Source organism: Pseudorca crassidens, chromosome 21 (genome assembly GCF_039906515.1).
Source record: "Pseudorca crassidens isolate mPseCra1 chromosome 21, mPseCra1.hap1, whole genome shotgun sequence".
In the NCBI taxonomy this organism is placed as follows: domain Eukaryota; kingdom Metazoa; phylum Chordata; class Mammalia; order Artiodactyla; family Delphinidae; genus Pseudorca; species Pseudorca crassidens.
Genome location: NC_090316.1, coordinates 14,066,797 through 14,092,767, shown reverse-complemented (window position 1 = coordinate 14,092,767; position 25,971 = coordinate 14,066,797). Strand labels below are relative to the sequence as shown.

General features: G+C 34.9%; 1 protein-coding gene across 8 annotated transcripts in view; it reads left to right on the top strand.

The window, feature by feature from the left end:
* The window catches only part of WRN (WRN RecQ like helicase), a 137,761-nt gene that overhangs the window by 91,433 nt on the left and 20,357 nt on the right, over positions 1-25,971 (top strand). For 6 of the 8 annotated variants that reach the window (XM_067721801.1, XM_067721800.1, XM_067721805.1 and 3 more), the window contains 9 exons: positions 808-982; positions 4,782-4,963; positions 8,769-8,870; positions 9,151-9,243; positions 14,086-14,239; positions 22,043-22,213; positions 22,290-22,387; positions 23,399-23,468; positions 24,298-24,374. In XM_067721801.1, coding sequence (XP_067577902.1) covers positions 808-982; positions 4,782-4,963; positions 8,769-8,870; positions 9,151-9,243; positions 14,086-14,239; positions 22,043-22,213; positions 22,290-22,387; positions 23,399-23,468; positions 24,298-24,374 — 1,122 coding nt within the window. The remainder of the gene's footprint in view (positions 1-807; positions 983-4,781; positions 4,964-8,768; positions 8,871-9,150; positions 9,244-14,085; positions 14,240-22,042; positions 22,214-22,289; positions 22,388-23,398; positions 23,469-24,297; positions 24,375-25,971) is intronic. The other 2 variants (XM_067721803.1, XM_067721804.1) reach the window with 2 other exon arrangements.

Here is a 25,971-nt window from a genome sequence, read left to right as displayed (position 1 = left end):
ACAGGTTATGCACATTAAAAATTAAATAAAATAACTTCTCCTAAATCTAAATAGTATATTCTTTTTATATTGGTTAGGTCAGCATAAATGAATGTATTTACATAAATGAATATGTTGAGGAATTAAATAAATGTTCTATGGAAATCATTATTTATACTTTTAATAAATAAGCGCAAATTTCTAAAACAGGCTTTATAACAGATGTTATTTTCTGTTATGGTCATATAGTCTCAAGTTACTAGTAAATACTTCCTTGAACTATAAAAATGATCTTTTACTATTGCATGAAAGTTCTTGCTTTTTTAGTAAACAGATTTAGAAATTCAATTTTATGATCATAAGAGGGCATAAGAATAATATAAATTTTATTCCTTCTCCTATGTAAACATTACATTTCTTATATAAATGAAGACTAATTGTTAATCTAGTGCTTTACAATTCCAAAGGACGGTAATTGCGTTTCCATTAGTTTACAGGTTTTTAGCAAGACTTCTGCTTCAATAAATAAACTTGTCTCTGGTTTTAATTTGAACAAAAAAGTGAAGTCAGAGGTGTTTGGGTTTAATATAATTTATTTCCACGTTTGAGTGTCTAAAATGTTTCAGGTATTTGTTAAATATGTCATTGTTTTTTATATGCTTTCTCCTTTTAGTTTTTTACTGAAAGGAAAATTAAAGTTTAAAAACTAAATTAAAATGAAATTATATTAAAATTTTAAAAAGAAAGGGAAAATTAAATTAGGTAAAACTCAAACTGGTCTGAAGCCTATATGTATATGTTTGTCCTTTTGCTCTTCTTTTTCTTTAGTTCTGCTTGGGAATTTGAAGGTCCAGCTATCATCTACTGTCCTTCTAGAAGAATGACAGAACGAGTTACAGCTGAACTTAAGAAACTGAAGTTAGCCTGTGGAACATACCATGCAGGACTGAGTATTAACTTAAGGAGACAAGTTCATCATAGGTTCATGAGAGATGAAATTCAGGTGTGAAGATTGATCATCATTACTGTCTGTTCCCCATAGTGGAAACAGATATTTCTCTAATATTTATTTACAAGATCTTTATTGAATACCTTCTTCTTCTTCTCCTTTTCTTTCCAGGAGGGACAATCAACTTTTTTTTTTTTAATTTTTTTTTTTAGTTAAAAATGTTTTAAATTTTTTTAATTTAAATTTTATTTTATATTAGAGTATAGTTGATTTACAGTGTTGTTAATTTCATACTATATATAAAATAGATAACTAATAAGAACCTACTGTGTAGCACAGGGAACTCTATTCAATACTCTGTAATGACCTATATGGGAATAGAATCTAAAAAAGAGTGGATATACATATATGTATAACTGACTCACTTTGCTGTACAGCAGAGAAACTAACACAAAATTGTAAGTCAACTATACTCCAATAAAAAAATTAATTAAAAAATTTCTTTAAAGTTGGAATTGAATTTCATAATTTAAGTCTAATCGTGAAAAATATTCATTTTTCGTTTAAAAAAATCGAAAAACAAAATGGTATATAAAAACATTTCAGGTGTACAGCCAAGTGATTTATTCATACATATACATTTGAATACCTTCTTTCTGATGAGCATAAAGCAGTCACTCTGATAGAATCAGTATATAATGTGGGAGATAGATATGTAAGAAAACTATTGCAGGCTAGTATAAATGGCAGCCTGTACATAGAATAGTGTTTAGGTGCACAGAGGAGGGAATGCTGGCTGTTAAGTTAGGTCGTGTAATGGGGTTGGTTCACCCAGGAAGAAGCAATCCGAATAGAATCTGAACAAGTGAATAACAGTTTGTCAAGTATGCAAGGCCAGGAGGTGATGAGGGAAAAGGAATAGGTTATAGAATTCCAGGAAGAAGGACTGGCATGTGCAAAGGCACTGTGATATGAGAGAGCGTACTGGGTTCAGGAAATGGTGAGTAGTTTGCAATGGTTGGAGAAGAAGGGAGTATGGAGTAGGAAGGGCACAAAGTATAGGTAAGAAGGCAGGGAGGAATGGTGGAGACTCGTAGGAAAAGAGTTGAATGGGTGGTTTGGCCAGGTTGTAGAGGGTCTTAAAACTTGCAAAGAGGCAAGCTGGGATTGGTGTGAAGTTTCTCTAGTTTTTCCAGACTACTTTAGCTGTAGAATTCTTTATTTAAATGAAATTTTATCTAATAGGTAAAACAGATTAAAGTAGAATCATTCTTGTTGAAGTTGATGTGACAGATGAAGGGGTCCAAGAGCTTCCCTATCTCCAAGTCAGTCCCTGGGGGTATTTTAGAATCCTCAAAGTTCTGCAGAACAGAATTTGGAAACCACTGTGACAGACTACTCTATATTTTTGAGCAAGATAATAGTATTATAGAAACATTAGACTGGGAGCACCAAGTAGGACTGATCTGAAGGAGAAAAACTGAAGAAAGGAAGGGTATTGATGAAATTATTGTAAAGTGTTACGGCTGAGATTCATAAAATGACTGGAATCCTGTTTCAGTGGGTGTCATACAGATTATTTGGGAAGATTTAAATTCAAGCCGTGTGAGCAGGTTTAAATCAACACCATCAACATCATTTCCACACCCTGTCGCTATAAGCCTGGACTAGTCATCTCAAATTGAGAAGAACTTAATTTCTGCTTTGCATTTTCTGTCAAATAGGTCATCAGTTTCCTCTGTATCTAGATCTCTGTCTATGCAGTTCACTGTGCATTGTCATGATGCAATGCATACCTGCCTGAAGGCATCTGTTCTCTTTCTTCCTCTTCTTTCCAAAGTTAGGAACAGCTATCACAACTGCCTGGAGTAGAGATTTTATCCAAATTCTTAAATGCTTACATGTTTATTCTGTTATCTCTGGAGCTTGAAAAGTATCAGATAAAATTTATTAGCTGCTGCTTATTGAATCTTAACAATCGAGAGCCAATAATTGACCAGTTGTTTCTTCTATCTTGGTGTATTACTAATTATTCATTTAGATAGAAACATCTCCCAAAGATATGAGGGAGACAAGATTTTTTTTCTTTCCTATTATTCATAACCAAATCTAACCACATTTGGATGTAGATTTGCATTTTGAGTTTGTGACCATTCATTCTTTTAATCCTGACTTTTAGTTTTATGTCCTTTTGTATTTTATTTGCCTTTTCAAGATGGCCTGAATTCCTTTCCTGTCTGGAATGAGGTTATGAATAAATTATTGGATAAAATATCTTCATTTACACCTGAGCGTCTATGAGGATATTTTGAAAATCATGTCTGCAGAATAGGTTGATCTCATCTAAAAGCAGTATCATATGATGAAAATTAGATCTTAAAAGTTCTCATCATACAAATACACATATACACACAGACACAGATACATACACACACAGTAATCATGTGAGGTGATGGAGGTGTTAAGTAACTTTACTGAGGTAATCATGTCGCAGTATATATGTACATCAAATCATCATGTTATATATTTTAAACTTACATAATGTTATATTTCAGTTATATCTCAATAAAGCTGGAAAAAATTGAATAAGAAATAACATTTTAAAAAAGAAAAGTTGGAATTATTATATTGCTTATTTACTCTTAAATACAACAAAACTGTCTAGTTTTATTCACTCAGAGCTTTTTTTTAATATTATTTCCATCCCTAGATTTATTTTTCTTTCATCTTTCTCATACTTCCCTTTATTTGTCCTCCCTCCCTCCCTTCCTCTTTTTTCTACTCTTGGTGCATCTTAACACATTTTTTAAAATGGCACTTTAATATTTATCAGTTATACACACACATAGTTTAACAAACCAAATCGTTCTCCAGTGCTTACAATGAAAAGCGTCAGCCCCTCATTCTTTCCCTGCTTCTTTTTCCTACTCTCATCTCTTTTAGCTTAGTCTTTTGGTGTTTGCCGCTGTATCTTACAATAATTTGCTTATACTGCTGCTACTTAGTTTATTTATTTATTTGCTTATGAGATTTAGGCATTATCTCTGTTTCCCTGCTATGAAAGATGAAGGTGTAGCTCTTTCACATCCCTTCCTACCCTTCTCACCCCATCCAGAAGTTTCTACCCCCTTCACTTCCAATATTAATACCATAATTTTGGTTAGATCAGTATATATATTCAAATATTATATATTTATGTATTCTCTATAAATGCTTTTTATCTGTAAGACATGTAGCATATTTACAGTTACTTGTACATATTTTGTATTCTTATTATTAATACTTTAAAAAAATTTGTGTAGTTTTTTTTGGTGCTTACCACTAATTTTTCCCTAAGATTTCCCCTAGTCATGTAAATCCGATCTTGGTATACTCATTCATATTAGATATTCTACCAATTTTATCCTTTTAAATATGCAGAGATAAATTCATGATTCATTCTGCCATCTTTAATGAGAAGCTTCCTTCTACCTTAGAATAATGCTAGAAAATATTAAGATACTATGCAGTCTTGAAACTTCATAATATTATCCCAAAGGCTCATTTAATATAATAAATAGTTTAAGAGCCTCTTTTCTGTCTTGTACTCATGTGCATTCAGAGAAACCACTTTATTTGCTTCTTTTAATAGAGAGGGAACAAATCCTATTTTATGGTCACCATTCCTTAACCTGTAAATTGGGCAGATAATCTTTTAATCTATAAGCAATTGGTTGAAATTATATTAAATTCAGTTTCGTGCCATGACTTTAGTTAATTAGTTAATGAACTAATTATTCTTACCAAAAGGTAAACATGTAAGGTTTTAGTTCTGCTAAATGATTGTCAAACTATGTTGTTATTTTATTCTCAGTGTGTAATAGCCACCATAGCTTTTGGAATGGGCATTAATAAAGCTGACATTCGCCAAGTCATTCATTACGGTGCTCCTAAGGAAATGGAATCATATTACCAGGAGATCGGTAGAGCTGGCCGTGATGGACTTCAAAGTTCTTGTCATGTACTTTGGGCTCCAGGAGACTTTAACACAAATAGGTAAAAACATTTATTGCTTTCACCCTTGCAGATTTCTTTCTTTCCACATAAGCTTCGAAAGTATTTGAGACAACATTCAAAATTTAAAGTAATATGTATAAGTGCCTTTAAAACCAAAAGAAAACAGAAGACGTCTAAGACGTCTAAGAAGAACTTTGTGGTGTGTTGCTACCCAGAGGAGATGACCTAATTTCTTCTATACCTCATTTAGTGTGAAGAGTTAACTAAAACAGCACTATACTGGGAATGTAACGTAGATCTTATGGAACACTTTTTTTCTTCTTTTTTTCGCGGTACGTGGGCCTCTCACTGCTGTGGCCTCTCCCGTTGCGGAGCACAGGCTCCGGACGCACAGGCTCGGCGGCCATGGCTCACGGGCCCAGCTGCTCCGCGGCATGTGGGATCTTCCCGGACCGGGGCACGAACCCGTGTCCCCTGCATCGGCAGGCGGACTCTCAACCACTGCGCCACCAGGGAAGCCCTATGGAACACTTTTTAATATTGTTCATCGATGAGCTGTTTTTCTCCTCAGGTTCTCTCAAGTTTTGATATGTCTTCAGCCATAGTTACTTTAGATACCATTTATTTTGTTTTTATTTTTTTCTTCTCATGCTGCCATGGTGCTTATTCTAAATGACTTCTACCAATCCCAGTTTGTCTCTAATTACCATTTTTATTTCCTTTGTTAGTTCTAGGAGAGCATGCCAGCTCTCCTTGGCAGTGTGTGAATGATCATGTTGCCCTGTACTGACTGACTGCCATGGAAAAAAATATTGTACTTAGTGTCTAGATACAGGAAAACCATTCCACTTAAGTACTAAACAGGTATCTTGTTGGCACTTATGTTCTGTGAGATTGATATTGAAAGGAAAACTTCATCTTGCAAAGTTTTAGGGGCAGGTTTACCAACTTCTTTCTTCATCCATAAGAAAAAAAAATTGAAGAAAAAAAAACCTATACGTGGTAACTGATGGGCCTGCCGAGATGAGGTGTTTTCAGAATGCACCTCCATATAGCTACATAAGTTGAGCTCTTGGATGGACCTATTAGCCCATCTTATTAAAATGATGAAAGTGGCTATCTAATACAGTTTTTGTTTTTATTTATTACTCAACAATTTTTTTTGGAGTACTCACTATGTTCCAAGCATTATGCTTTGTGCCGGGGATCCAATGGTAAATAAAAGCAGATATAGTATCTGTTTTTATAGAGTTTACTGTATAATGGGAATAGCAGGTCTTAGTCACAGAATCATACAACCGCGGATACATAGTGTTCATTTTACTGCTCTTTTGTGTTTGAAAATTTGAATAACCAAACGATTTTTTGAAAAGGATCATGCAAATTTGTATAAAATTAAAACTGTGTTAAGTGCTATGAAGGAAATTGCATTGAGTAGTGAGTATATTATGGGTGTGTGTTTACCAAGTTATAAAGGTCAGATAAGGCTTCCTTGAGGAAGTAATGGGTTAACTTGAGATATGAAAGAAGAATAGGGATTAATTAGGTAAGAATGTTTGCTATAAATTTTAAGCTTCTTTTAAGAGTAGTCACTAACTTTTGTTTCTTAACATACAGTCAATAAACCATCTTCTTAAGAAGAACAATTATTATTTTCCTTTTGACACTGGTGTCTATGTGAAGCTTTTTATAAACTAATTTTAAATAATTGGGATAGAACACAGCTCTGCATGCTACAATTAAATTTGGGATTGCATCAAACATAAGTTGATTCCTACCAGTTCTGATTTTATTTGTGCATTGTGTTAAAGATGCTGAAGACTTAACAGCCCAAGTTTTATATTGTGGCTTGGCAGGTTCATCAATAGATATAGTTCCTGTGTATCTGAGTCTCAAAAGATATTTTAAATGGTTATCTCATTAAGATTTAACAGGGAGTAACAGTGATTAGTAATCAAATAGTGGTGCCAGGAAATCCACTCTTGAATCTTTAGTACAGACAGGTTGTTCTTTGCATCCATATTAAAGGAAATAAAACTATAGGGCTAATCAGCATTAAAAAAAATTTCAGCAAGGATCGAGGCCCAGATCTCTGCCATCCTTGTGACAAACCTCTTCTATTAGAAAAAACAAAGTTTTAGAATAAATGGAATAGCTGGTTTTCAAATGAAAAGATCACTGTAATTCACAAAATTTTTAGTCTGTCTTATGCTAGAATCCTGTGACTGAGAGAAGAAACTTGTCCAATCATCAGCGTAAATATGCAATTTTATATTTTTTATTGGCAAAGTCTCAATGTCTGCACCTGCCATTATTTAAAACAGTCAAACCCAATAGTTACTGTAATCTTTGTTTAAAGGGAATAATTTGCAAATTAATCTCAGTTTAACAAATCTTCCACTGGCTCCACCTGATTTCTATTTATGGTATTTTTAGAATATTTCTTCTTTTTCAACTTGTTTTTATTCTGTGGAATATTATACTGTAATGATTTTGGTGGTCCTAAAAGAAGAATAAATATTCATTTGATTTGTTGTTAGAGACTTGTTACTTTATTTTCTTCAATTTGTTACTGAAACTGATGAGATTAGTTAAATGTAGATTGTGGGAACCAAACATAAGGGAAGCTCTAGCTCTCAGAGTGTGGGCATTGTTTCCTTTGTTCTTTCTATCTGAGGAGAAAGAGGTGAGCTAAACAAACAAAACAGAGCAAAAAAAGGAACTGATATTTAGCCCATGAGCTAGGAATAATGAGGTTAGATGGTTGACCTAGGAACTAGAGTCAATCGTTGGAAGAGACTTTTTAGGGAAATTACATGGAAAGGCATGGTGGTTGGTGGTGTCAAATGATAAGAATGTTTTTGAATAAGAGATCATTTGTGTGTCCAGACTTTCCAGAGCTCACTTAACTGGATTCCCTGTGGGTGTCATCCTTGAGAATTGTACAGAGGTATTTTTATCAGTTAGAAAGCTGTACAGTCAAAACATGAGTGATGAGGATCAGTATTATCACTTAGATCTTGTGGATAAATTATTTTCTTTTGAAATATTTGAAACCTATTCAACTCAGATTTTTCTTTATTCTCAGAAAGATATACAAAGACTATTTGGAAGATTATCATCATCTGATGTACGATAGTCATGGAATTTCTTCACAGGAGAGTAGAATTAACAGTCAGGATGAGGTATAGCAGCATTAACTTAAAAAAAAAACCATGTATTTAGTGTTATTTAAAAAGTTTATATAAATTCAGTATTATGGGGGAAAAAATGGTTAGAATTGTTTGAGGAAGGAACTTAATTCTGATATTTTATTAGTGTCCTATAATGCCCCATAATACAAAGAGGTAGTTTTTAGAGGGCTGAGAAGTTCTCTGAAGAGCTAAAGTGATGAAGGTTCATATTTAGATCATGAGTCTTTTTCAGTATTCCTTATATAGATTAGATGCCTTTAGTTTCTCATATAAAATAACTTAAAGAATAACCTTTTACTGGGAAAAGGTAAAAATTCACGTATAGTAGAAATATTGCCAAAAAAGCAAGTAGCATATAAGTCAAAATGAAGAACTTTAGGGTTTTAACAGTTTTTCATAGGCAGCTAAAAAATTGATGCTTGGACATGGGTAGAATTCTTTCAAAAGTAATTTTCATAAAAATCAGAAAAATGCTTGCCTCTTATGGGGGCATTGACTGGGAAGGGACACAATAACTTGCTGAGATGATAGAAATGTTCTTTATCTTGTTAGCACTGTGGATGTTATAGACTATGAAAAATAAACAGGAATAAATAAATGAAATAAAACTAATACAATTTTAATAGTACTGTGGTATTTTTAATTGACAGGCGCCTCCTTAGTGAAATATGCAATGAAAAGTTTCGATTATACAAATTAAAGATGATGGCAAAGATGGATAAATATCTTAATTCCAGAATGTGTAGGCGACAGTAAGTATTATTTACTTTATATCAGTTAATAACAAGGATTTATAGATAATATTCTTAAGGAAAAAGTTTTGCAAAGTAATTAGAAGTATTTAAAAGATATTTGATGGTGTTAACATATGTGCTGAATTTTTAAGGCAACTTGCTTTGTGCCTCAGTAAACTGAAGCCAAATAATGAGGTCTCAGCTGAATCAATTAATGTTGATTTCACCTCATTATTTTCAACAATGAATTTAACATGTATGTTTTTGTTCTTTAATTTTAAAATTTTCTCTTGGGTAGACTCATCTTGTCTCATTTTGAAGACAAACAGCTACGAAAGGCCTCCGTGGGAATTATGGGAACTGAAAATTGCTGTGATAATTGCAGGTCCAGGTAACATTTCCTTCTTCTAGATGGACATTCTAAAAGTCTTTGTTTCTCTTCCTTTGCAAATAATTTTTAATTGAATTTTTGTTGAGTGATATGTATTGCAGTTTTTTAAAAACAAAATAATGAATTTATTTATTAAAAAAGAGGACAAAGCAAACAGTATTACAATCTTTTACTTTTATAAATAGATAAACCAATTAATGGTAGACCTAAATCTAAACATATCAATAGTTATATTAAATGTAAATGATCTAAAAATACCATTTAGGGCTTCCCTGGTGGTGCAGTGGTTGAGGACCCTGCTGATGCAGGGGACACGGGTTCGTGCCCTGGTCCGGGAAGATCCCACATTGCCGTGGAGCGGCTGGGCCGGTGAGCCATGGCCGCTGAGCCTGTGTGTCCGGAGCCTGTGCTCCGCAATGGGAGAGGCCACAACAGTGAGAAGCCCGCGTACCGCAAAAAAAAAAAAAAAAAAAAAAAACAACATTTAAAGGCAAAAGTTGTTAGAATTGGTTTAAAAATATGACCCAACCAAATGCTGTCCACAAGAAATCCACTATAGGTATAATTATATAGGTAGATTAAAAATAAAAAGATAAAAACTGTATACCATGAAAACACTAATCAAAAGAAAGCTGGAGTTGTTACTTTTAATGTCAGATAATGGAGACTTTGGAGGAAGAATATTAGCAGGGATAAAGAAGGACATTACATGATGATAAAAGAGTCAGTTTACCAATGTATCAGTCAGGGTTCTCCAGAGCAATACATGCACATATGTGTACACACACACACGCACACGCACACACACACAGACAGAGAGATAATGAGAGAGGGAGAGAGAGGTTAATTTTAAGGTATTGGCTCATGCAGTTGTAGGGGTTGGCAAGTCTGAAATCTGCAGGCAGCCTAGCAGGCTGGAAAGTTGGGCAGGGTTTCTACATTACAGTTTTGAGTCACAATTCCTTGTTCTCCAGCCAACCTCAGTCTTTGCTCTTTAAGGCCTTCATCTGATTGAATGAGACCTACTCACATTATCAAGGGTCAGCTCCTTTACCTAAAGTCAACTGATTGTAAATGTTAATCCCATCTACAAAATACCTTTATAGCAACATCTAGGTTAGTGTTTGACCAAATGACTGGGTACCATAAGCTGACACACAAAGATAACCATTATATCCAAGAACACCTAATCCTAAATGTGTATATACTTTGAAAAGAACTGACCGAATTGAAAGGAGAAATAGAGAAATCTGTAAGTAGAGTTGGTGACTTCAGCATCTCTCAGTAATTAATAGAGCTGGTAGACAGAAAATCAGTAAGAAAATAGAAGAAATGGAACAGGACTGTCAGCAGACTGTCTAATTGACTTTTATAGAACATTCCACCTAACAACAGCAGATACACGTTCTTTTCAGGTGCAGATGGAATGTTCATGAAAATAGACTGTATTCTGGATCATAAAACAAACCTTAACACATTTAAAAGATTTGTATTTATACAGAATACATTTTCTAACTAAAATGGAATGAAACTAGAAATCAACAGCAGAAAGATAACAGGAGTCTCCAAACACTTGGAAATTAAGTAACACACTACTAAATAATCCATTAGTCAAAAAGGAAGTCTCAAGGTAAATCAGAAAATATCTTGAACTGAGTGAAACGAAAATACAAAATGTATGGGGTACAGCTAAAGTGATACTGACAGGGAAGATTAGAGCATTAAATACTTACAGTAGAAGGGTTTCAAATTAGTAATTAAGCTTCCACCTTAAACTAGCAAATAGGGGTAAAGAAAACTAAAAGGAAGCAGAAGGAAGGAAAGAATAAAGATAAGAGCATAAATCAATAGAAAACAAAAACAATTGGAGAAAACCAATGAACTCAAAAGCTCATTCTTTGAAAAGGTCAATAAAACTGATAGAAAGTTCTAAAAAGAAAAAAAAAAAAGAAGACGAGGAGACACAGATTACCAATATCAGAACTGAGAGAGGGAATTTCACTCTAGCCACAACAGACATTAAAAGGATAATGAGGAAATACTATGAATAACTGAGTTATACTATGAATAACTCAGTGCACATACATTCACATACTAATAAAACTCACTCACACACACACACAAAAAGCAAAAAAAAAAAACCCCTCACTCACAATGAAGTACATAACCTGAATAATCCTACCACTGTTGAAGAAATTGGATCCTTGTTAAAAACTTCCAAAAATAAAATTCCCTAGCCCAAGTGATTTCAGTGGCAAATTCTGCCCCCCCAAAAGAAGAAATAATGCCAGTTCTACTATTTATGTGATATTCTCTCAAACATAAAACTGCACTGTAGAGATGAAGAAAAGATTAGTGGTTGCCAGAGATTAGAGGGATGGGGTCAAGGTTGTGATTACAAAGGAATAGCATAAGGGAGTATTTTGCAGTGATGGATTTGTTGCATGTTCTGATTGTGGTGATGGTTAGAAGAATCTATGAATGTGTTTAAATTTGTAGACCTTAACACACACACACAGACATACAATCAATTTAACTGTATATTAATTGAAAAAATAAAATACAAATGGTGTATGTAGTTGAGCTAACCATATACTAGGTGTGGTAGCTGTATACTGTTAGACAGAAGGAGTTTTATTAGGGATGGAGATGGTCTCTATGCAGTGATAAATGGTTCCTCCACCAAGAGGACAGAATTGTTCTATGCACCTTAAAAAAAAAACCCTACAACTATGTAAAGCACAGACTGACAGAAAAGCTGGAAGAAATCAACAATTCCACCATCAAAGTAGGAGAGGTTGATTATAATTTTTAGTTATTGGTAGGTTAAGCAATCAAAAAATTAGGAAGCAGTAGAAAATCTGGTCAATATGGTAACAAGTCTGATTTATTGGACATGCAGTATGTAGAAGCCTTTACCAAGCAATTAGAGTAATGTGTCTCAAACATTTTTACTTCGTGACCCACATAGTTAATGGCTAATTGAGTCTAGGTTCTGTTCAGAACCCTAAGGTCTCAAGGGATTAACCTTCAGCACACCTATAATCCATTTGTAGCACACGGGCTGGGAAGCGCGGAATTAGAGACTATACTTCTCAAACATAGATGGCATATTTATAAAAATGAACTATAGGGACTTCCCTCGTGGCGCAGTGGTTAAGAATCCTCCTGCCAATGCAGGGGACACGGGTTCGAGCCCTGGTCCGGGAAGATCCCACATGCCACAGAGCAACTAAGTCCGTGCGCCACAACTACTGAGCCTGCGCTCAAGAGCCCGTGAGCTACCACTACTGAGCCCGTGAGCCACGACTACTGAAGCCCGTGCGCCTAGAGCCCGTGCTCCACAACAAGAGAAGCCACTGCAATGAGAAGCCTGCGCACCGCAACGAAGAGTAGCCCCTGCTCGTCACAACTAGAGAAAGCCCGTGCACAACAATGAAGACCCAACACAGCCAAAAATAAATAAATAAAAATTTTAAAATGTACTATATATTAAAGCAGTGGGTGGCAAACTATGGCCCATGGACCAAATCCACTCACTGCCTATTTTTGTAAATAAAGTTTTTTTGTAATACAGCCATGCCCTTTTGTTTATATATTATCTATGGCTGTTTTTGCAGAGTTGAGCTAAGTAGTTGTGACACAGAGCTTGTCTGGCCCACAAAGCCTAAGCTGTTTACTGTCTGGCCCTTTATAGGAAGAGTTTTCTGACCTCTGTACTAGACTGTAACCTGTCTCAAGTTTTCAGTGTATTGGTTTCAAACACACCACATTATCTGGCCAGAATGCAACAGAATTAGAAGTAAACAAGAGAATAAAAAGGGAAATTCTCATTCATTTGGAAATTTAAAATAATGCTCTAAAGTAACTCGTCAATCAAGGAAAAAACTCAAACTGGAAATTAACACATTTTTAGAACTTAGTGATAATTACAGTAATATACATTAAAACTTGTATGCTGCAGCATAGGTGATACTTGGTGGGAATTTGATAGCTTTAAATACTCGTATTAGAAAAGAAAATTAATGAACTAAGTATCCTATTAAAGAAATTAAAATAGAGAATAAACCTAAACATAGCCTTTTTTTCCCTAAAAATATATCTAGAATACTGACTATATTCTTATTGCTATTTCAAAGATATTTATTATAAAGAAAGCAACTGAATTAGGTAGTTGAACTATATTAGTTGATTTTTTCTGAGTCCTTTTGTTCTCAACATGCCATAAAGAATTCTCATTTGTATTAATGAGAATTAATACAAATGAGAATTTCATTAATTTGTGTTAATGATAATTTCTACCTGAAGGATGGCTTAGGAATTTAACTTCTAAATGGACTTACATGAAAAGCTTATAATCTTTGGTCATATTTTAAAGTATGACTTTAACAACTTCTTGCAAAGGAGATGTGTTTTTTCAGTTCAGAAGTTTTGCGACAGGGGTGGGGGTAGGCAATAAACCTTTTCTTCCATCAAAACCTAACACAAAAGTCCAGTATTTATACAGTAGATCAAGTGGAGCTATTTGAGCTGTAATCCTGCGTTCTGCTTGCTTGAACCTGTTTCTTTCTATGGCCCAAGATACCTCCTGTGAAACTTGGATCCTAGGGCACTAGTGTCGAGAACCATTAATATAACATACCTGTGATGCTTTATTATCGTTTATATTTCATGTTTTACATACTTTACATGCTCTCAGCTGTATTGAACTTTATTTTTAGCTTCTGAAGCAGTTGGCACATTTGAGATATTTTTTTACTGGGCTAACTGTTACACTAAATCTTTTTATTTCTAAAGGTACATGCCTTGGCTAAGCTTTCTTTACATATTGTTTTTATTTAGATTGGATCGCTGCTTTTCCATTGATGACTCAGATGATATGTCACAGGACTTTGGTCCACAAGCATTCCAGCTCTTATCTGCCGTGACCATCTTAGGCGAAAAGTTTGGAATTGGGGTTCCAATTCTATTTCTCCGAGGATCTGTAAGTATGTCTGTGAGTCACCTTCAGAGTTCTTCTTTTACTCCTATTACACTTTTCTTCAGAGGTTTGCTGTTTTACAATTATAGCTTTGACTTTAGTTATCAGAACTCAGAGAGTCATATTAAGTTCCATTTAAGCACTGCATTCATTACCTTTGACAAAACCTGTGTGTATCATTAAGGCAATGCTTCCAGGCTGTCTGTTTCAGTTTATTACATTACAGTTAGATGAATCCCTAGACTGGTCTTTTATAGGATAATTAAGAAAAGTTTACTTTCATTGTGTCAAGGGACAGGTAGAACAAATTTGTATCTTGGTGCCCTGTGAAGTAGTAAATTTTTTGAGCAAAATTTAAGTTTCAGTGATTATTTGCAAATGTCTAAGTTCAATAATAATATTTGGTAGTATATTTTTTCTTTCCTTCTATTTTATTTCTAATCAGAAGTATTTAAAATTCTAAGAAAGTTCTTTTTCTTCACGAATGAATAGTTAATTCTGTTACTTTTTTTTTTTTTTTTGAGTGATTAGTGTGCCAGCATTATGCTAACAGTTGCAGGTACAAATATGAGTAGGTCATGACCCTTATAGCCAAAGAGCTTTTTCTGTAGTCCTTTTGTTTATATGATTTTATTCTTGATTTAGAAGTCTGTAAAGTTAAGTAGTATATATTGACGTTAGTTGAATAAACCAAAAATGGGAGATAGAATCCTTTGCAACTACATATATTTATTAAAAATATACTAAAAGTGGAGATTAAAATTCTCACTTTGTAGAATTTTTTTTTAAGTTTTGTTTTCTTTCTTTCTTTATCTATTTTACTTATTTATTTTTGGCTGTGTTGGGTCTTTGTTGCTGTGTGTGGGCTTTTCTCTAGTTGCGGTGAGCGGGGGCTACTCTTTGTTGCGGTGTGCAGGTTTCTCATTGTGGTGGTTTCTCTTGTTGCGGAGCACGGGCTCCAGGTGCCCTGGCTTCAGTAGCTGTGGCTCGCGGGCTCTAGATGCAGGCTCAGCAGTTGTGGCTCAGAGGCTTAGTTGCTCCACAGCAACTAATGTGGGATCCTCCCGGACCAGGACTTGAACCCGGTCCCCTGTATTGGCAGGCGGATTCTTAACCACTGCGCCACCAAGGAAGCCCTGGATGTAGAATTTTAAAAATAATTTAGGTCAGCATTCATTTCTTAACTTCTCAAATACTTTGTGTAAATATTTACTTTCTGAGTTTTTGTTTTGTTTTGAAAGGGACTTATTAAGTTAGCCAGTTGTGAAATACTAATGAAATGCTAAAAATATGTTAACTTCAGGTACTGATGTTTTTAGATTATGGAGTTTAAAATTTTGTTCTTAAATCTCAAGTTTGGTTAGAAATTTAACGGTAGAAGTGTTGCCTAAGGAACTTGGTTTAGCTGATATGAGTGCTATTTTTTTTTAAAAAAGAATTTAAGTTGCAAGGGATAGATTTAATGTAATTGAGATCTATGAAAATTTCTTGTCTCTGTCATCTTTAAAACCTGTGTATCCCAGCTGAATGTATAATTTATAAAAATTATCCTTGTTTTAATTTGGTGTAATCCAGCAGTATCCAGTATCAACAGATAAGTGGAAGTGGGCTCCTAGACAAACTTGAACTGGTCACAAGACGGATCAGATTTCACCTATTATTTGAAAACCAAGTCAGACTGCTTATACCAACAGTCTCTTCTGGGAGTCTGCAAATTAAGAAGTTTATTCTTCGTGAAATTTTATATTACCCTTGCTAGATAAAGGTGTAAAACTTTTTTAAAAAGCCACTTAACGGGCTTCCCTGGTGGCGCAGTGGTTGAGAGTCCGCCTGCCGGTGCAGGGGACACAGGTTTGTGCCCCGGTCGGGGAAGATCGCACATGCTGCGGAGAAGCCTGTGAGCCATGGCCGCTGAGCCTGCACGTTCGGAGCCTGTGCTCCGCAGCGGGAGAGGCCACAACAGTGAGCGGCCCGCGTACTGCAAAAAAAAAAAAAAAAAAAAAGCCACTTAACGAAAATTTGTAGACATTAAATACAGTGAAAATAAGGCAAGTTTTTTTCCCCCAATTTCAGTGATCTTGGTATCTACTGGGATATCATTTTTTAAATTATAATTGTATTTCCTTTGAGAATTTAGTGAATCGTCTACCTTAACTAATTTAGGAAAAATTAATATCTTTACAGATAATTTTCATTTGTAAGATGATTAAGTATCTTAAACTTGAAACTCTTGGAGTTCATTTAAAGAGATAATATTTGTACATATGAAACAAATATTTCAGCAGCACATGATTCTCCTCTCTTACATAGGATGTTTAAAAATAGTATAAAAATAGTATAAATGATTATTCAGGCCATTCAGGTGTTTGTGAATGGAGTTTAAAATTTTGTTTTTAAAGCATAAGTTTTGCTGGAAATTAAATAGTAGAAATATTGCCTAAGGAACTTTGTTTTAGGGGTCTAAATAGCTCACCACATAGAAATCTTTTTTTATTTTTTTGCAGTACACGGGCCTCTCACTGTTGTGGCCTCTCCCGGGATCTTCCCGGACCGGGGCATGAACCCGTGTCCCCTGCATCGGCAGGCGAACTCTCAACCACTGCGCCACCAGGGAAGCCCCAGATAAAAATCTTTAAACACCTTTGTGAATTAAGTATTAAGATATGCAGTTATCTTAATTTTACAGATCAGAAAACAGACACAGTCATTAATTTGCATAATCAGGAGATTAAGTGAAACCTCTTTCCTGATCATGTTATCAAAGTGCTCCAGAATTAGAGAACACTTTTGATAAAAGATGCTTTGACTATAGGCAGCCATTGGGAAACTATTGTTAGTTTTAATTACCCTTTATAATTTTCAAACTTTCTAACAGGAGAGGGTTATCTGTTTAATTTTTCGGACAAGCTATTTCATCAGGTTGAAATATATTCCTAGAGATAATTATTGTAACTTTATATTTTGGCTTTATTGTTCACATAGAATAACAGTCCCAGAAATGACCTTTTTAAGCCCTGAAGCGGCAGCTGTGAACTTCCTTGGCCTGTAGGAACTGGGAAAGAGGCAAAAGAAAAAAAAAATTAGTTAAAATGTAGACAGAAACTATGGACTTATTTTGTACTTTAAGAACACAGGAATCTAAAACTTCTTAAGAGTTTATAACTACTTTTTTCTGCTAGTTATTAAACTTTTTTTTTTTTTTTTTTTTTTTTTTTTTTGCGCTGCGCTGCATGGCATGCGGGATCTTAGTTCCCCAACCAGGGATCAAACCCGTGCCCCTTGCAGTGGAAGCATGGACTCCTGACCACTGGACTGCCAGGGAATTCCCAAAACATCTATTTTTGTGTGAGCTACTGTACTCTGTTTTGTGGGGAATTCAAAGTGGAATTAGATGAGACATCATCTAATATGGAAGGTGTGTTACTTGAGAATAAATAAGTATATCGCAGCATAAAAAGAGATTGGGGACATATGAATAGATATAAAGTATTATTTAAGTTCTGAAGAGAGAGTGCTTGTTAATGGCTGTGAAACTAGAGAAGTCTTTGTTATGGTATCACTGGCGCTTTTCTGTTCTGTGGATGATAAGAGTAGATTTGGGCATTGAGAGCCAACCCGAGGGAAGAAGGGGGAGAGGAATGTGGCATTCCCAGCTGAAAGAACTACCACAACAAGCAATCGTCATTTTGAAAGAAGCTAATTTAGAGAAGTGGCAAGTTTGTTTGTTTTCTCTATCAGATAATGGTGCGGAAGATTTGGCTTTTATTAGAAAGTGATCCTTTGGGACTTGTGCTCTGGCCAGTCGGCCCCCTTTATTCTAACACACATCGATCTGTTCATAGGTTTCCAAATTCCCTGATGAATCCGTTTGGTACCCTAATTTTTCCAGCCTGCTTTTTAAAGGAGAAGAGTGGGTTGATAACTTCCATTTTTGAGACTTTGTCCCATAGAAGTAGAGACTCTTAGAGCAAAAAGATTATTTAACTCTACCACCTTATTATACAGTGGTTAATACTAAGTCCCAGAAAGTTAAATGACCTGTGTCATGTCAGGTCATTACTTTGTGCCAGAAGCAGGATGAGCGACAGCTTTCCTAACTAACGTTCTGTTGCTGTGTCTGTTTTATTATGCTGTTCACATGCAGTTTTAAATTTGTATTTTTAGGTTGAATGATCTAGAGATACTAGAATGAAGATTTATGATTGGTAAGGGATATGTGCATGTATAATTGTGCACTCCTTGAAATCAGTGCCCAAATCCCTATATCCGCTATGGCAGCTTCCTCATCCTTAGCAGTTTTACTTCGTCAGTGGGTTAACCTGGAAAATTAAGTTAACTAGAACATATAAGTAATTAATGGAAGATGCCTCGCTCAGAGTAAGAAATTGTTAGACATCTGTGGTTTTTGTTTTTTTTTTTAAGACATTTGTTGTTGAAAATCCTTATTCTGTTTTTTCAGAAATGTTACTTGGGTAAATTTGGATTTCTCGTTGAAAAGGGAATAAGATTTCTTTAAAACAAAATGATCTGTGTCGAAGAGCAGAAATATTTCGTTTTATGTATGGTGATTGCCATGGAAACATGACAGTGTAAATTTATTCACACAGTACACAGTATTCACAATGATTATTGATCATGAGGGGAAGGGACAGTTACCCCTACCAATTAGAAGAACATCTCATTTCTTCATATCAGCAAATGTGTTCATTCACTTCAGGTTGTTTTCTGCTTACGAAAGGGAAGGCTAGAGGAATAATTTCTAGTGTCCAGATTGCTAATAAGTACTAGTTAGGCAACTTAATATCTTTGGTGTTATTAGTTTGCAAGCAATAGATTCTCCTACTATAAAGGTAAGCCCCCAGCAGGTGTAGAATGCCATTACAAATGTTCTGGGAAAACTGACTTAATACTGAGTCAGGGCTTTTGCTTTTATGTTAAGGAAGGCAGGCTAAGTTAAAGGATAAGAAGTATTATTATACTTGTATAGCAGCTGAGGAAATAGAAACACAGGTAAGTTAAGTAACTGACTTGCCCAAAATTCAAAAGCTAGTAAGTACTGGAGCTGTGACTTGAACCCAGGTGGTCTAGTTGCACTAACTACAATCAGTATATATGTATATGTATGTATATTGGTGTCTGTGTGTCTGTGTGTATATATATCCCTGGTGTAGTGGTCTGGAGGACTGTGTCCTAGTCTTACCTCTGTGACCTTAGGCTACCACTTAACATCTTTGAGCCTCTGATTGTATCTGAGTAAAAATGACTAGATAGATCAATGAGCTCCAATGTTCCTTCCAGATCTGAAATTCTGTGATGTTTGATTTTAAACATTCTACACAAATCAAACCAAAGTCAGTTAGTATAGGTAGTAGAGGTTGTTGTGGAAAAAGGTGCTACGTTGTACGTGGGTGTTTCTGTTTCTCTGAATCTTGTTCTAGTACAATTTTTGTAAATATAATCACCATGATACTAAAGCTTTATTACTTAGCTATTTTAATACAAAATTCAATTTCAATTTCTAGAATGCACGTTACAGACCCTGTTAATTAAACCTATAAGAAGCCTGTGTTTTAAAAAAGCTCAGTGTATCTGGGCACTGATGTGTCTCTGATGGGAACTTTCCTAATCTAATCTAATTTCAGCCTAGATTTCTTTATGTGAGGGATCAGTCTTTTTAGGTTATTTCACTTGTATTCACATTTTTAACATTCCAAAATGATAAACTTGTAACCATAACGTTTTCATCAGTTGAACAAAACCAATACATTTGTAATATAGTGAGGCTTCTAGTGCTTGAGTTATGTCTGCTGGAACTCATTCTGTATATTCTTTCCATTTTGATCCCTGGATTTGAATATGCACTGATTGTTAAACCATCATTAGAGTGTAGATGAAATATAAAAATGTTGAGTGACAGGATGTACCTATTTCTCAAATTTTAGATTGCATTTCATATTGAAAATTTTAGAATACAGGAACTTCTTGACATACTCAAGGAGTGAATGTTTTTGAAACATGAATATAACCTAAAATACAGTATTTGTTATGAAGCACATGATCAGTCTAGCGAATTTAAACAGAAAGGTATTTATTACTGGGTGTTAAGTGGCTTAGAGTATTGTTGATAAGATTATACTGCAAAATAATCTTCCATGGAAGCAATTGCCTCTTCCTGTGGTTAAGAAGTTATCTGTCAGTGCCTGACCCCAAACTATGCTGAATAGGGAGCTGTAACAATCAGGAAGGTTCTACTTCTGCTTGATCTGGGAGCTGCCTTCTATAATCTGTATCAACAAAATGAATGTCTCCTGTTACTTAGGAAGCTAGAAGCTGTATGCTAGGTTCTTTGCTAACACTTTCTCATAAAAAGCAAACCCCTCCACAGTCATGCATACCTGCAAATACAGCAAAGTAGACCCCTTTGCCTCACTTCCTGCGTGTAGATGTCATGCAAAAATACCTTTGTTTAGTGGAACTTAAATCACATCCAGAAGCCTAGTTGAAAGAAAGTTTGAGAAATAGTGTTTGCAACTTCCCAGATTCTGTGGTAGAAGTCACAGTGGAGGAAGGGCAGAATGACCCTCGAATTACAATCTGCTGTATTCACCGCAAATACATTAGATAGAAGCAATTCTCCAGAGAGCCCTATGTTTATATGGTACCATACACATTTAAAAGTAGTATTTAGATGTGTAGGATGGATGAAGGAGGTAATCAGGGACTTCCCTGGTAACACAGTGGTTAAGAATCTGCCTGCCAATGCAGGGGACATGGGTTCGAGCCCTGGTCTGGGAAGATCCCACATGCCTCAGAGCAGCTAAGCCCGTGCGCCACAACTACCGAGCCTACGCTCTAGAGACCACGAGCCACAACTACTGAGCCCGCGTGCCACAGCTACTGAAGCCCGTGTGCCTAGAGCCTGTGCTCCACAACAAGAGAAGCCACCGCAATGAGAAGCCCGTGCACCGCAACGAAGAGCAGCCCCCGCTCGCCGCAACTAGTGAAAGCCTGTGGGCAGCAACGAAGACCCAATGCATCCAAAAATAAATAAATAAATAAAATTTTATAAAAGGGGTAATCAGAGGGCCAAGTGAATAGAAAAAGTTCTCTGTGGAGAGTGAAGGTGGAGGGAGTCATTTCCATTAGAGGACAAGAGAATTGCATATGATGGGCTAGCTTCCCCAATATTTCTAGACCTTGATGGCTATGAAGAGTCTCCGATCGGAATCCTCTGGTCACTTAGGGAAGAATATCTCAAAAGCATCAACTGTCTAGCATGCACCTGCTTTTTCTGATGTATCTCAGTGAAGCAGCTAAATCAGAAATGATTAAGTAAACTTTGCTGAAACATCACGGACAAAAAGCACAGTAATGACAACAACGCAGTGGAAACCTGAGTCTTGGCACGGCACTCACTGGTTACCAGCTATGGGTCACACTGCCTTTAACACCCATGCTTCAAGTCTTGAGCTGTAGATTTATGATCACCGTTTTCAAACAATGTGAGTATGTTAATAAAAGGTCTAAATAGCAAAGGTTAAATATTCCAAGTATATCCAAACCTATGCATTGGGAAATGCATGTGATTTATATATGAAATTTCCTGCCATTATTTAAAACAGAAAAGGAACACTATTTTGAGTGTATTTATTTGTGACTTAAGTAATCAGAGCAAGCAGGAGGGGTATAAAAATTCCGTAGGTTTTTAAAGCTGAAATTTAGTGTTAAAGCCAAAGAATCAGTAGACGATTTCGTGTTTTACATCTCCTGTTTAATTAAATAAACATTTTAAGAAATTGATTTTATGCCTAATTTCAGAATTCCCAGCGTCTTGAAGATAAATATCGCAGTCACAATTTCTTTGGCACTGGCAAGGATCACACACAGAATTGGTGGAAGGTTTTTTCCCATCAGCTCATAACTGAGGGATTCTTGGTAGAAGTTCCTGGGCAAAGCAAATTTGTAAAGATTTGCATCCTTACAGAAAAGGTAAACAATGTAGAAGTCTGCCTGTTTGATTGAATTTTCTCACTGTGCATTAAACGATTCTTCTTGTGTTCAATAGGGTAGAAATTGGCTTGCTAAAGCCAAAACAGAATCTCCTCAGAGCCTTATCCTTCAAGCTAATGAAGAATTGTGTCCAAAGGAGTTTTTTCTACCAAGGTTCATTTTTCAGTTTTTTTTTAACTTCTGGGTTTTCTGTTATTTAAATGATTCATTTTGTACCAATTTACAGGTACCACACAAAGTAAAATGAGTAAAGATAATCATTTTTGCATACCTCTTTGAGTCAATTTGGTGTGGGAGTCAGTAGGGAGAATGATAAATCATAGAACACTGTCTTGGTGAATAGGAAGTAGATGACTATAGTACTTAGAAAGCTGCTCCTGTTGATTAAAGAAGTGTATAGCACAGGGAACTATATTCAGTATCTTGTAATAAACTATACTGGAAAAGAATCAGGAAAAAAAAGAATATAGATACGTATATGTATAACCAAGTAACTTTGCTGTACACCTGAAACTAATACAATATTGTAAATCGACTATGCTTCAATTAAAATAAATAAATAAATAAAATAAAGAAGCAACATTGAGGTAAATGTTGAAGAATCTATATACCATATTTCCTTCTTATGTATAGAGGACACGGAGGGAATACACATGTTGCCTACTTTTTAGTACCTTTACATGTTATCGATCATTTTTCAATTTTTTTTTAAATTGAAATATAATTGACATTTAACATTGTGTAAGTTTGAAGTGTACAAGTGTTGGTTTGATACATTTATATATTGCATTGTGATTATGGCAATAGTGTTAGATAACACTTTTATCACATCACTTGAATAGCACTTCTTTTTTGTGTAGAGAACAAATAAGATCTAGTCTCTGAGCAACTTTGAAGTTTATAATACAGTATTATTGACTATAACCATTATGTTGTACTTTAGATTATCAGTTTTACTTTTAAACTTAAAAAACTTTAAAGAGTTTTAAATCTAGACTTTGAAGAGCTTAAGCTCTTTGGAGGGGAAAAATCAATTTAAAAAAGCATCAGTTCTAAAAGAGTAATATAACCTTATCTGCCTTTCTAAGAGTGGAGGTGTGATGATTCATGTATTAGAAAATTACATTTTAACATTTGAGATAATTTAATTTTATTATTTTTCAGTTCTAAAGCTGTATCTTCCGGCACTGAGCAACATTCCTCTAATCAAGTACCAATTGAATTAACTTCAGAGGTTTGTTTTTATTAAAGAGATGGTTCTTATTATTTCATTCTTTATTGATGCAACTCCTGTTTAAAATTTTTCTGTTTTATTTCCACTCAAAGAGGAAAATGCCATCTATAACAAGATATAAAATGTGGAAAGAGAAATGATATGAACAGAATAAAATATGCAATATATGATTTCTGGGGTTAATAGAACAGAAGTATCTGAGAAAGTAATGTTTATTTTTTTTCTTTTAAGCCTCTTTTATAACTAATTTAGCTTGGATATTATAACACTTCTTATAATACCTTTTTTTGGATATTATAATACTTTTAGTTGATGGAAAAATAAGCCTGATTCCTAAATGTTCTCATTACAATTACATAGACACATACACATACACACCTTTTCTTGCTTTGTTTTGGATCTTAGGTAATTACAGATTAAATACTTATCCACAGGCTGACTTCCACTAATGAGGATACTAGGGTGATGGGGTGATGGATAAATGTGCTGAATTAAATTTTCTGGTGAACTTTCTCTGCTTTATTAAAGTATACACAATGTAATTGAATCATTTTTGTGACTTTGGCTCTTGCTATGTCTCTAAGAATTCTTTTGATCATATATTCTCTATAGATTTGGGAGGAATGGGATATTACATTGCATTTCTAACTGCCTTTAGAGCCCTAGAAGTTGATAATTCATGAGCTTATTTTCAGATGATTTATTTGATGAGTTGGTTAGTAAAAGGAAAAATCATTGTAATATTTTATATCTTATTTTCTTCATTTTAAAAAGTTTTTTGAAACTTCTCTCTTTTTTCTTTTTGAATGGACCTTTATATGTTTAAAAGCAGCCCAGCTTGTATAAGATGTATTCTTACAAAGCACGTGATAAAATTTCTTCTGGGAGTAACATTCCTGAAAAAAGGTACAGAATTCACATTTTTATTTTCTATGCTCACTTTATTTGCACTTTTTCTCATTCTTTCCTAGAGAGAAAGGTCTGTCAGATGTTGGGCTATTTCATTGGCAGAAGGAAGTTAAAACATAAGCCTCTAGTATTATAATTATTAAAGCAGACTTATAAAATGATAGTTTTAATATTAATTTAATAGCTGACACTTCTGGACATTATTATTTGCCAGACTCTGTGCTAAATGCTAAGCATTTTATAAGTAATATCTCATTTAATTCTTACAGTAACCTATGAGTTAGCTACTATTATTTATCCCCATTTTACAGTTGAAGAGACTAAAGGTTAAGAAGTTAACTAACTTGTTAGGAGCATCCATCTAACAAGAGAGCTGACTTTCAGAACAATATTTGTCAACCTCTAGCATCTAAACACTATTATTATATAATATTTGTATGAAATATATATCTTCCCACTCCATTTAAAAAAAAAGATCTTATGGGAACATAAAATGGTAGATATTGGGGTTGGTAGAGAATAAAGGTAATGCATCTATTGTGCTTTCAAGCTTAATGACTTTCTGACTTAAAAGTGTAGAGAATGTACAGAATTACAGAAGGTCTGAAAATGGAGAACTTAAAGAACTTGTTAGGACATATGCACAGATTAAGTGGACTACACTTACATACATAGCAGGTGAAAGAAAATGGTTTGTTCTTTAACAGTTTGCTCACTTAGATAGGTAATACTACTTTGGATCTGATAGAAACATTTACCATAATACCAGTCTTCCACCCCAAATAATTTCTTTTTGTTTGGATATATATACTGTGTTTAATGTAAACAAAAGGTTTAAGGAGTGTGCAAAACAATATACCTGTTCAATATGCTGAAGCATTTCTTCATTTAAACATTCCCTGTGGCATCTTCTTTGTGCCATGTACTATTCTAGGCACTGGAATAATAGAGACATAGTCACTGGCCCTCCCAGAGTTTATATTCTAGTGGGATATACACGTAAGGGAACAGAAAATTACAATCCAGGGTGTAACACTTTGGAAACACTTTGGAAGTGACACTTGAGGCTTAAGTAGCAGTTGGGTGAAGTGAAGGGATGTTTTCTAAGCAGAGGAATGGTCCACGTACTAAAACCTGAAAGCAAGAGAGGGTATGACATGATTGAGGGGTTCAGCAGTTTGCTAGCAATTCCCTGATAGAGGGAAGCAAGGGAGTGGGAAAATTTAAGACTGGAGAGTTGAACAGGGTCTCAAATATCCAGTTCCTTTCAAGCACTCGATTTGATCATAAAAGCAGTTGGGCACTAAGGAAAGGTTTTAGGCAGAACAGTGACATGATCAAATTTATGGTTGAGAACAGGGGTTGACAAACATGAAGGATCAGATAGGAAATAATTTAGGCTTTGAGGGCCATGTGGTCTCCGTCTCAACTACACAGCTTTGCCGTTGTGGCCTCAAAGCAGCCATGGATGATATGTAAATGAATGAGTATGGCTGTGTTCCAATAAAACTTTATTTAGGGACACTGAAATTTGATTTTCATATAATTTTCATATAATTTTCATATAATTTTCACATGCCATAAAATGTTTTCC